Source organism: Bos mutus, chromosome X (assembly GCF_027580195.1).
Source record: "Bos mutus isolate GX-2022 chromosome X, NWIPB_WYAK_1.1, whole genome shotgun sequence".
In the NCBI taxonomy this organism is placed as follows: domain Eukaryota; kingdom Metazoa; phylum Chordata; class Mammalia; order Artiodactyla; family Bovidae; genus Bos; species Bos mutus.
Genome location: NC_091646.1, coordinates 109538631 through 109551093, shown reverse-complemented (window position 1 = coordinate 109551093; position 12463 = coordinate 109538631). Strand labels below are relative to the sequence as shown.

At 42.6% G+C, this 12463-nt stretch overlaps 1 protein-coding gene across 1 annotated transcript; it reads right to left on the bottom strand.

Moving 5' to 3' along the window:
- Positions 1-9712: 9712 nt before the first annotated feature.
- On the bottom strand, positions 9713-10053 carry LOC102275363 (histone H4). Its single transcript, XM_005905771.3, has one exon. It carries the CDS (start codon positions 10051-10053, stop codon positions 9742-9744), a length of 312 nt encoding a protein of 103 aa, XP_005905833.1. The 3' UTR covers positions 9713-9741.
- Positions 10054-12463: the final 2410 nt, after the last annotated feature.

The window sequence follows — 12463 nt, the reverse complement described above, 5'->3', positions numbered from 1 at the left end:
TTGTCTTTCTGTGTCTGGCTTGTTTCACATAACATAGTGCCCTCAAGGTCCATCCACGGTGTCACAAATGGGAAGATTTCACTTTTTTTTTTATGACCGAATTCCATTATGTATGTGTGTGTGTGTGTATATATATATATATATATATATATATATATAATGTGTGTATTATATGAGTGAGTGAGTGAGTGAGTGAAAGTCACTCAGTCACGTCCCACTCTTTGCGGCTATACCCCACCAGGATCCTTTGTCCATGGAATTTACCAGGCACGAATACTGGAGTGGGTTGCCATTTCCTTCTCTGGGGGATCTTCCTGACCCTGGGATTGAACCCAGGTCTCCTGCATTGTAGGTGGACTCTTTACCATCTGAGCAACCAGAAAGAAAAGAAAGTGAAGTTTCTCAGTCGTGTCTGACTCTTTGAGACTCCATGGACTGTAGCCTACCAGGTTTCTCCATCCGTGGGATTTTCCAAGCAAGAGTACCGGAATGGGTTGCCATTTGAAGTCCTCTAATGAAAACGTAATATATGTATTGAACATCATCTGTCACTGGACATTTGGATTGTTTTCATATATTGGCTATTGTAAATAATGCTGCAATTAACACAAGGGTGCATATATCTTTTCAAGTTAGTAGTTTCATGTTCTTTGGATAAATCCCTAAAAGTGTAATTGCTGGATCATATGGTAGTTCTATTTTTAATGATTTAGGAACCTCTATACTATTTTCCATAAAAGCTGCACCAGTTTACAGTCTAATCAACTGCACATGAGAGTACCCTTTTCTCCATATCATCACCAATACTTGTTATTTCTTATGCTTTTGATAACAGCCATCCTAGAAAAGGCAGAGGAACCAGAGATCAAATATCCAACATCCTCTGGATTATAGAAAAAGCAAGAGAGTTCCAGAAAAACATCTATTTCTGCTTTATTGACTATGCCAAAGCCTTTGACTATGTGGATCACAATAAACTGTGGAAAATTCTGAAGGAAATGGGAATACCAGACCACCTGACCTGCCTCTTGAGAAACCTATATGCAGGTCAAGAAGCAACAGTTAGAACTGGACATGGAACAATAGACTGGTTCCAAATAGGAAAAGGAGTACGTCAAGGCTGTATATTGTCACCCTGCTTATTTAACTTCTATGCAGAGTACATCATGAGAAATGCTGGGCTGGAGGAAGCACAAGCTAGAATCAAGATTGCCGGGAGAAATATCAATAACCCCAGAGATGAGGAAACAGTGGAAACAGTGGCTGACTTTATTTTTGGGGGCTCTAAAATCACTGCAGATGGTGACTGCAGCCATGAAATTAAAAGACACTTACTCCTTGGAAGGAAAGTTATGACCAACCTAGACAGCATATTCAAAAGCAGAGGCATTGCTTTGCCAACAAAGGTCCATCTAGTCAAAGCTACGGTTTTTCCAGTAGTCAAGTATGGATGTGAGACTTGGACTATAAAGAAAGCTGAGCGCTGAAGAATTGATGCTTTTGAACTGTGATGTTAGAGAAGACTCTTGAGAGTCCCTTGGACTGCAAGGAGATCCAACCAGTCCATCCTAAAGGAGATCAGTCCTGGGTCTTCATTGGAAGGACTGATGTTGAAGCTGAAACTCCAGTAGTTTGGCCACCTGATACAAAGAGCTGACTCTTTTGAAAAGACCCTGATGCTGGAAAAGATTGAGGGCAGGAGGAGAAGGGGACAACAGAGGATGAGATGGTTGGATGGCATCACTGACTCAATGGACATGGGTTTGGGTGGACTCCGGGAGTTGGTGATGGACAGGAAGGCCTGGTGTGCTGCAGTTTATGGGGTCACAAAGAGTTGGATATGACTGAGCAACTGAACTGAACTGAACAGATGTGAGGAGACATCTCATTCTGGTTTTGATTTTCATTTCCCTGATAATTAGTGATGCTAAGCACCTTTTCATGTACATGTTGGACATCTGTATGTCTTCTCTGGAAAAATGTCTGTTCTGTTCCTGTGTCCATTTTTTAGTAAAAAAATTTTTTTGCTATTGAGTTCTTTATATATTTTAGATATTAAGCCCTTTTCGGACATATGATTTTCAAATATTTTCTCCCATTCCATAGATTGCCTTTTAATTTTGTTGATGTTCATACAGTTATATATCAATTATATCTCAATAAAGCTGGGAAGAAAGAAGTTTGGGAAATGTTAAAAAAAAAAAAGAGAGACTTATCAATGAATTGCAATGTATATAGATATTATTTTTCCTGATTCAAAAAATTATTTTAAAAAATGAAATAATATGTATACTAGATATTTAGTGATATTAAGGAATTTCTTAATGATATTAAGGAATTTAGTGAGATGATGGCATAGCTATTTTTGTAAAGAGTTCTTTTGTTACAGAGATACACAGTGAAATTATTATAGATGAAATGTTATAACAACTGGGATTTGCTTCAAAATAACGGCAAGAGAGTGGCACTATAAAGGAAATAAGAATGAACATAAATTGATAATGTCTTAATCTGGATAATGGATAAATTTGGTTCATTGTACTATTCTTTAAATTTCTTTAACTGTTTGAAATATTCCATAGAAAAAAGTTACAAAAGTAGGAGGAGGAGGCATTACAGAGAGTGAGCTCTGGAGTCACATTGCCTGACTTCATATTCTTCCTCTGCCTTTAACAACTATGTGCCATGAAGCCAGTCAGGATAGAAGGGACATTGGTGATAGAGGCTCCGCCATCTTGCAATACCACCATATCAACATATAGCTTCTGAAGGTGCTGCAGAAGGGGAAGAAAAAAAAAAACAGGAGGGATTTATGAGATATTTTTAAGAGCCAGAAATGGCAACACACTCCAGTATTCTTGCCTAGAGAATCCCATGGATGGAGAAGCCTGGTAGGCTACAGTCCACGGGACCGCAGAGTCGGACATGACTGAGCGACTTCACTCGCTCACTCACTTTTTAAGAGCCAGGCCTAGAAATGGCTTGCATCTTTTCTGTGCATATTATATTGGTCAGAAGCCAGCCACATGGTCTTAGCCTAATTGCGAAGAAAGCTGGGAAAATGTGTGCCCAGGAAACGGAAGATGAAATTGATTTGATGAAACATGCTTGTGCCACAAAGTTACTTAACTTCCTGTGCTTTAAGTTTGCTCCTCTGTAGAATCGGAGAAGGCAATGGCACCCCACTCCAGTACTCTTGCCTGGAAAATCCCAAGGACTGAGGAGCCTGGTAGGCTGCAGTCCACGGGGTCGCTAAGAGTCGGACACGACTGAGCGACTTCACTTTCACTTTTCACTTTCATGCACTGGAGAAGGAAATGGCAACCCACTCCAGTGTTCTTGCCTGGAGAATCCCAGGGGCGGGGAGCCTGGTGGGCTGCCGTCTATGGGGTCACACAGAGTTCGACACGACTGAAGTGACTTAGCAGCAGCAGCAGCAGCAGAATGGGAGTAATAACGATAACATGTATCTCACAGGCTTATTTTAAGTGTTAGACGAGTTACTTTTCCAGATGAGTTACTTTTCCAGATGAGTTACTTTTCCAGAGTAAGTGCTTAATTTTTTGTATCTATGTATTTATCTAAAAGATACAAAAAATTAAGCACTTACTCTAGAAAAGTAACTCATCTGGAAAAGTAATTCATCTGGAAAAGTAACTCATCTAACACTTAAAATAAGCTTGTGAGATACATGTTATCATTATTACTCCCCAAATGGGCATATTGGGAAGATTATTATCAGCCAAAGACAGGGGTTGGTGAAGCAAGCTACTTTACAACATAGGGGACAGCATGAGCAAAAAAGCAAAATGGAAGTGTGGGATGTGTTCAGGAAACAATGGGTGTGTGGTGTGCAAAGAAGGATGGGGTCATATCTGGAATGATTGGTTGGGGATTGATCATGAAGAGCCTCAAATACCTAAATTTAGCATTGAAAAAATGGTGGCAGTGAGATGACAGACTATTGTAGAATCATATAGAATTACAATACTGAAAGTATTGCTAGTCCAGTCTTCTCATTTTACAGAGAATATAATTAAGACAAAGAGAATTAAATGACTTATCCATTGGGACACAACTTGCTGATGGCATGGCTGAAATGAGTTCAGCCATCTTAACTCCCTAGCCTCTGGTTTTCCACCATACTTTGCTCCTTTTAATGATTGAAAGAGACTTTAGGGAGATGAAATTGCCAGGTTCTAATCTCAAGTTGCAGGTTACTTCAACTTTGGATGACAAGTTTTCTTTTCTGTAAAATGCAGGTGTGCTGCACAGTCTATAAGTTCTCACTTCTAGCTCTAAAATTAGATTAACATTAGAAATGAGAAAGTTTGGAAATAGTTCATTTTGATAGTCTAAGACAGAGATTGATACTTGTCCCCTGGAATCAGTTCTCCTTCCTTCATATAGAGCACAAAATTTTAAACTGGGAATATTGCTGCCAAAATAAATCTTATATCTCTAGCCTTCCTTGGAACTATGAGTGGCTATGTGACTAAGTTCTGGCCAATGGGCTATAAGCTATGTTTTGGTGGTGGATACAACTTTTAGGAGGTATCCTTCAGAGGGGGATACTTCTGTCTTTCCTTCTTCCTCCTGGCAGGAATGCAGACACGATGGCTGGAGCTGGAGCAACCATCTTGAATCATGATGTGACATTGGCCCATGCATGGAAGATGTGTGTTGAGAAGTGCAGAACAACAAAATGAAAGAACTCTGGATGCCAATGATCATGGAGACTTCACTAACCCTGGACTTCCTATGTTTACATTCACAAGGAAAAAATATCTACCTTGTATAAACATTGTCATTTTGGATGTTCTATTGCTTGCAACTGAACCTATATTATAACTGATATTGGAGATAACTGACGTACCAGATTGGACTGAGAGCCTGAACTATCAACAGGTTGGCAGCAGTGACTGTAGGAAAACACAAGTGAGTTGAAGATTACTCCAAAGTTTTGAGCCTGAATGACTATTAACAGAAATAAGAAAGTGGGAGAAAGAGAGGGTATGAGAGGAAAGAGCAAGAGATCATGTGAACATTTAGTGCCAAGATGACACCAAATGCAGGCTCTCAGAGATACTTGAACAGGAAGGAACTCAGCCTTCTCTCAAAGACTCCCCCAGTTACTTCTGTGACTCTCCTTGAGCATTTCACTTTATTCTTAGAATTATGTTCTCTCATTTTCTTTCACTCTAGGTTCCTTATCAAAGCCCCTTATTATTGCTTCTGGCCCCACGAGAATGCTCCGGACCATGAACAGCTGTCCTCTGCTGATGGCCATCTTGAATGGCACTGTTGTCTGCAGCAGAGTGGTAGGAGGCGGGGGACGTGCGGGCTGAGGCTAGTCTTTCTTCAACTTTGTGACTCACTTTTTCACCTGCCAGGAAGCAGCATGTTTTATGCCGAGAATCACACAAAGTCCAGAGCTTTTCCAGTGCCTGGTTCTAATTGAACTCAAAACTAATCTCGTTGGAACCAGTAAGGCACAGACCCTGTAATTGTGGTGGACAGACTCTAAAATGGCCCTTAATAATCCCTGCTTCCTGGTGTATCCTTGCCTAATCCCCTCCTCTTGGGTGTAGGCTTCCTTAAAAACTTGCTTCTAACCCATGGAATATGAAAAAGGTGATGGGAAGTCACTTCTCTGATTGTTACATAAGATTTTAACACTGTCTTGCTGACTGATTCTTTCTAGTGCATTCATGGCTTGCATGCTTTCATGAAGCGAGTAACCTGTTGGAGAGACCCACCCGGCAAAGAATTGAGGGAGGACTCTAATCAACACTAAGAAGAGAACTGAAGCTCTCAACCCAACCACCCACGAAGCTGAACCACACCAACAAGCACATGAACTTGCATCTATAGCCTTTCTCAGCCAAATCTTCCAATGACACCCCTGGCTGACACTTTGATAGCAGCGTTGTGAAAGACTTTGAAACAAAAGACCCATTTCCATTTAAGCTATACCCAAATTCCCAAGTCACAGAAACTATAAGATAGTAAATGTGTGCAACTTTTAGTCAAATTTCTGGTAAATCACCTAATTATCACAGTGACTGATAACTTGTACAGCAGTATTTCCTCCATTCTTCTCATCTCTCCTCAGGCTTCTGACACCTTCACCCCCAAATCTCTACCATGTGTATCAACTTATGCAAATATTAATATATTTCTTCAGGGATCACCAGCCCACTGGTTCTGCAGTCAAAGAGAGTTTTGACATCATATTTTGGGCTACGATCTGGACAAATAAATAATCAAATATAAAGACTTATCATTCCTTTACTTGTTTGTACAACAAGTACAATTTAACTCTAGATTCACCTTCTGGCTTCTCATATTTTTTTATGTCTCGATGTGTTCGATTTCTCCCGAAGTTATCCTGAATTCTGTGGTTCTGTGAATGCATATGTGCTCAGTTGCTAAGACATGTCCAACTTTTTGCAATTCCATGGGCTGTAGCCCACCAGGCCCCTCTGTCCATGAGATTTTCCAGGCAAGAGTACTGGAGTGGGTTGCCATTTCCTTCTGCAGGGGATCTTCCTGACCCAGAAATCAAACCCATGTCTCCTGCATTGGCAGGTGGATTCTTTATCACTGCGCCACCTGGGAAGCCCTCTGAGGCTCCACAGAGAGTCAGTTATGAAGTCTCTAGCTACTCATAGATGCCTCTCTCAGAGCCTTGACTGCTTTATTCAGTTGGCTTTAGTTCATAGAGCTACTTAGGTTTTAGTTTTGATTTTCTAGACTCTAGGAAAGAGGATGCTACTCTAGGTCTTTAAGCCTATCCATGTCTCCATTCTTCCTCTGGGCTAGGTTTTCCCATTCTGAAGGTATTTACAAAAACTTTTATGTTCTGCCCAAGTCTGCCTCCATTTCTGATTTTTCCTTTTATTTTCATTGCTTTAGCAACCTATAATTTTTGTCAACTGGTCACCCTGAAATCAAGGCACATGTATTGTTCCACAAAAAATAATTTTAGGGGATTCCCTGGTGGCTCACTGGTAAAGAATCCGCCTGCCAGTGCAGGAGACATGGGTTCGACCCCTGATCCAGGAAGATCCTACATGTCGCAGAGCAACCAAGCTCATTTGCCACAACTATTAAGCCTGTGGTCTAAGGTCCAAATGCCACAGCTACTGAGCCTATGTACTGCAACTACTGAAGCCCATGTGCCCTAGATCCCGTGCTCTGTAACAAGAGAAGCCACCACAATGAGAAGCCCGTGCACCACAGCTGGAGAGTAGCCCCTGCTCAAAGCAACTAGAGAAAAGCCGGCATAGCAATGAAGACACAGCACAGCCAAAAATAAATAAATTTAATTTAATTTAAAAGTTGACATTCTTCATAAAACTCTACATTTTGGAGATATATTTATTTTTGATGTATTAACATTTTTTCTATCTTTTCCTAACAGCTATACCATTTTCTTCAATCTACCTGCACAGTTCAAAAAACCTCAACAGTTATTTGTGCTGTATGGCTCTTGTTTTCATATGTATCTGATGCTAAATACCCTACTATTCACTGTCATTCAGTATTTGTAATCCATGTTTATCACCTGTATGTAAACTCTATGGAAATATCTTTCTCAGGGTGTTTTTCTAGTCTAAATTCAATTAACTCAACAACAAGCATCCATACAGCAAACATGGGTGATGCATCTACCATGAGTTGGATGCTGGGGATACAAAGATGACCAAGACATGAATTTTACCCTCCAGCAGCTCACAAACAAGAGCTCTCACTTGTCCGTATGAGAGACAGATAAGTAAACCAATATTTGTAATACCATGTGTTAAGTGCTATGTTCAAAGTGTATTCAAAGGGCTATAGGAGGGACTTCCCCAGTGGCACAGTGGATAAGAATCTGCTTGCCAATACAAGGAAGACAGGTTCAATCCCTACTTGCCATGGAGCAAGACAGGAAGATCTTACTTGCCATGGAGCAACTAAGCCTGTGTGCCACATCTACTGAAGCCCACATGCCCTAGAGCTGGCGCTCCACAACAAGAGAAACCACTGCAATGAGGAGCCCGAGCACCGCAATGAAAAGTAGCCTCCACTATCTGAAACTAGAAAAAGCCTGCATGCAGCAACAAAGAGCCAGAGCAGCCAAAAATAAACACAAATAAATGAATATAATTTTTTTAGAAAAGGGGCTATGGGAGCACAGTGGTGGAAATGAGTAGTCTCCTTAGGTGGGTAGGTGGGAGGGAGAAATTTAATCCAGAAGGTAGCTTTTGAGATGCACCTTGAAGCCTGAGTGGCATTTTTGCATGTGAAGAAGGACAACAGTACATTCTAGGCAGAGAGGACATAATATTATGCATGTTGGGGAAGATATTTATTGAAAACTGCTTTTAAATAGTGTTTAACAGATCTTAAAATTGATTTCAAGTGGTTTCATTATGCCTTCTCCTAATGTTTCAGAGCTACTTCAAATGATGAAAAAAAATCTTAGAATTTGAAGTAGATGGTGAGTATACTTTTCAACCCCCAGATTAGGACACATAATATGAAAAATACAACTGTAATTTTGGGGAATAATAACGGATTCATCTGGGAAAATCAGGTCAGAACATACATTGTTTTAGATCCTAGTATGTAGAAACTCCAGGTGGAGAAAGTCATGATTACAACCCTTGACAATCAGACAACTCAATCAGAATGTCTGAAGCATATAGTAGTGTTAGTCACTCAGTCATGTCCAGCTCTTTGAGATCCCATGGAGTGTAGTCTGCCAGGCTCCTCTGTCCATGGGCTTCTCCAGGCAAGAATACTGAAGTGGGTTGCCATCCCCTTCTCCAGAGTATCTTCCCAACCCAGGGATCAAACCCAGGTCTCCTGCATTGCAGACAGATTCTTTACCATCTCAGCTACAGGGAAGTCTGAAGAATGCTTCATGGAATTGGCCAGCTCTTGGGAACCAGTCACATTAGAGACTCTACCATGGGAGTCCAGCCATTCTGATAGTCTTTTATCTTTTGGCTGCAAGATGCAGACACTCCAGGTCATGCAGTGGGGTACAAAGTGTTGAGTGGAATGCCTCATGGGATTCTGGGGTATGTCATAGGACCAAAGGTAGATTGAAGTAGTCAAGGCTCAGGAATAGCAGAAACCAAGGCATGCCAGTAGCATGCCCCGGAGGAGCAAGGATCATAAACTCTGGGGGTCACGCAGGGTTGAAGTAGGCTATAGTGATCTGGGGCAGTTGTTACTCCCCTCTAGCCAACTGTTGCCATATAAAAATTTGGTCCATTGGCACCAGATCCAGTAAAGTCAGAATTGTGGGTTGTTATTTCACATTCCCTGATTTTAAAACGTTCACTAGTAATCCATATTAAAACAAAAGACACTGTAAGTACAGCCCAGAAAAACACATGTCTTCAGTGCCTGCTCCAAAGTTCTGCCATTGGGCATAGAGAATGGACTTACAGACACAGCAGGGAGAGAGAATGGACTCACAGACACAGGAAGAAGAGGGTGGGGCAAACTGAGATAGCAGCATTAACATATATACGCTACCAGGCGTAAAATAGCTAGTTAGTGGGAAAGTGAAAGCTGCTCAGTCCTGTCCGACTCTTTGTGACCCCATGGACTAGACAGTCCATGGAATTCTTCAGGCCAGAATACTGGAGTGGGTAGCCTTTCACTTCTTTTTTTTTTTTTTTTTTGGCCCTGAAAAGGGCCTTTGGTTGAAATCAAGCTCCTGAGAGCAAACTGGAAAGCTTAACCGCCAAAGCCGTAGAGAGTACGGCCCTGGCGCTTGAGAGCGTAGACCACGTCCATAGCGGTGACTGTCTTCCGCTTGGCATGCTCGGTGTAGGTGACCGCGTCCCGGATCACGTTCTCCAGAAACACTTTCAGGACCCCGCGGGTCTCTTCGTAGATGAGCCCAGAGATGCGCTTCACACCACCACGACGAGCCAGGCGGCGGATAGCAGGTTTAGTGATGCCCTGGATGTTGTCGCGTAGAACCTTACAGTGGCGCTTAGCGCCGCCTTTCCCCAGATCTTTGCCGCCTTTGCCGCGTCCAGACATGGTTTCACGAAAAGTAAACCAACAGCAACTCGCCTTTCACTTCTTCAGGGGATCTTCCCATCCGAGGGATCAAACCCAGGTCTTCTGCATTGCAGGCAGATTCTTTACCAGCTTAGCCACAAGGGAAGCCCTAGTGGGAAGCTGCTGGTTAACACAGGGAGCCCAGCCTGGAGCTATGTGATGGCCTAGAGGGGTGGGATGGGGCGGGAGGGAGGCTCAACAGGGAGGGAATATATATATATATATATATATAGAGAGAGAGAGAGACAGAGAGAGAGAGAGAGAGAGAGAGACAGAGAGAGAGTATATATATAGACTCTCTCTATCTATATATATAGTTTCATAGCAGAAACTAACACAACATTATAAAGCAATTATCCTCCAATTAAAAACTGGAAACAAAGCGCTGCCATTATGTGACTCAATTCCAGCACTTTGTCCTTTCTGACTTGCTCCATTCACAGTTCATGTTTTCTGGAGAGAAAATGCCATTGACCAGATCTGTGCCAAGGATCTGTCTCAGATTTACTCAGCTATGACTGGAGGGCAGAGTCACTTAGTACAAGTATGGCTACTGAGTGTGTGTTGGGGGGAGATTCCACCTTTATGTATACAAAGGGTCACTCTCAGGGAATAATAATGATGACTAGCACATACTGAGTGCTTACCATGTGCTACCCAGTAATTTAAGTAATGTGCATTATTTCATTTAAGCCTCACAACAAACAAGTGAGGGGACACATTGCTTCCCATATTACAGATGAAGAAACTGAGGCTCAGAGAGGTTATAGATGATTTGCTGGAAGTCACACAGCTAAGGGTGGGAAAGCTGGACAGTCTGCTCCCTGCTTCCATGCTTTTAACCACTTCAGCAAGATTCCTTCCTAACAGAAGGGAGATTGTGATCCAGGCAGCCACCTCACTTGCTTGATTGGGTGAGAAGTGTCATGCATGACAGTTAGAAATGAATGGAACACTGGTCTGCCAGATTCTGACATCCAGGAAACTGACCCTCAGAATGGAAAAGTGGCTTGTCCTCAGCGGGCTAGGACCTCCACATCCCCTGCCTTTTGTACATTCTCCCATTCTCAGCCAATCAGCCTCACTAACCACACTCCCTAACGCCTTATTTACACTACATTTACTCTCTAACACCTTATTTACATGGGGTCCCCTAAAAGCACTCCTCCATTTTTTTTCATTCAGTTCAGCCTCTCAGCTGCAATTCTGTATATCCACCCTTTTATCCCAGATCTGCCTGGGGGCTTCCCAAGTGGCACTAGTGGTAAAGAATCTGCCTGTCATTGCAGGAGATGCAAAAGACTCGGGTTCAAGATGTAGGTTTGATTCTTGGGTTGGAAAGATTCCTGGAGTAGGAAATGGCAACCCACTCCAGTATTCTTGGGGAAAATTCCATGGACAGAGGAGCCTGATGGGCTACAGTCCATGGGGCCACAGATTCAGACATGACTAAGCACACAAACACACACTACCTGTTTATTCAGGAAAATCAAGGGAAACCCTAGAATGCCTTCCAGGGCAGGAAGCACATCGTTTCCCATCTGCATTATTATTTTCTATTTGTCAGAGTTTACCAGTCATGGAGAAAAATCAGCCCTGATCAGAAGTCCAAAACTGTCAACAAGTACTCAGAGGTTAAACTCTAGAGGCTAGTGCCCACTGCCATCCTTGCCACACTGTCAGGTCAACCTTGGGTTGAAAGCCTGTGTTACCTACAGATCTTGGAAATGAAAAGAATGAGTTCAGGGAACGTGCTGGTGCTTGGGCCAGCCTTGCCAGCTACCTGGAACTTCACAACATGTGGCAAATCTCAGGCCTGGTGGTCGATCCTGTGTGCTTTGGGGAGCTGTCCTTGGGCATCAGGCCCTCTGAGAGAAGACTGTAGTGAGGAAAGGGCCTGAGCGCGGGTCAGATGGTGGAAAGCGGAGAGTAGAAGAAAGGCAGAACTGAAGTCAGGCAACCTGTTCAAGTCACGTACTTTTGCCTGCATTCTCATGTTACCGTCTTGGTTAATGCCTCTGGAAAGAACCTGTTATAACCATTCCCACTGATAGATGCTGACCCTTCTCGGTGGGACTGATGTTCTCATCAGCTATCCTCGAGACTCATGTACCCCTGAGACAGGTGGTGCACGAATGGACTTTAGAAAATTCAAGAATCTTCTGAAATTGTATGTTAAATGCTGTATGTGCATTTTTCTAAAAAAAGCAGTCATACATCTGATCAGATAGTTAAGGGGCCCTTGATCTCTCTCTCTCTCTTTTTGGCTGCACTGTGTCTTAGTTGCAGCATGTGGGATCTTTAGTTGTGGCATGTGGGATCTAGTTCCCTGACCAGGGATTGAACCCAGGCCCCCTGCATCACAAGCTCAGAGTCTTCCCCACTGGAC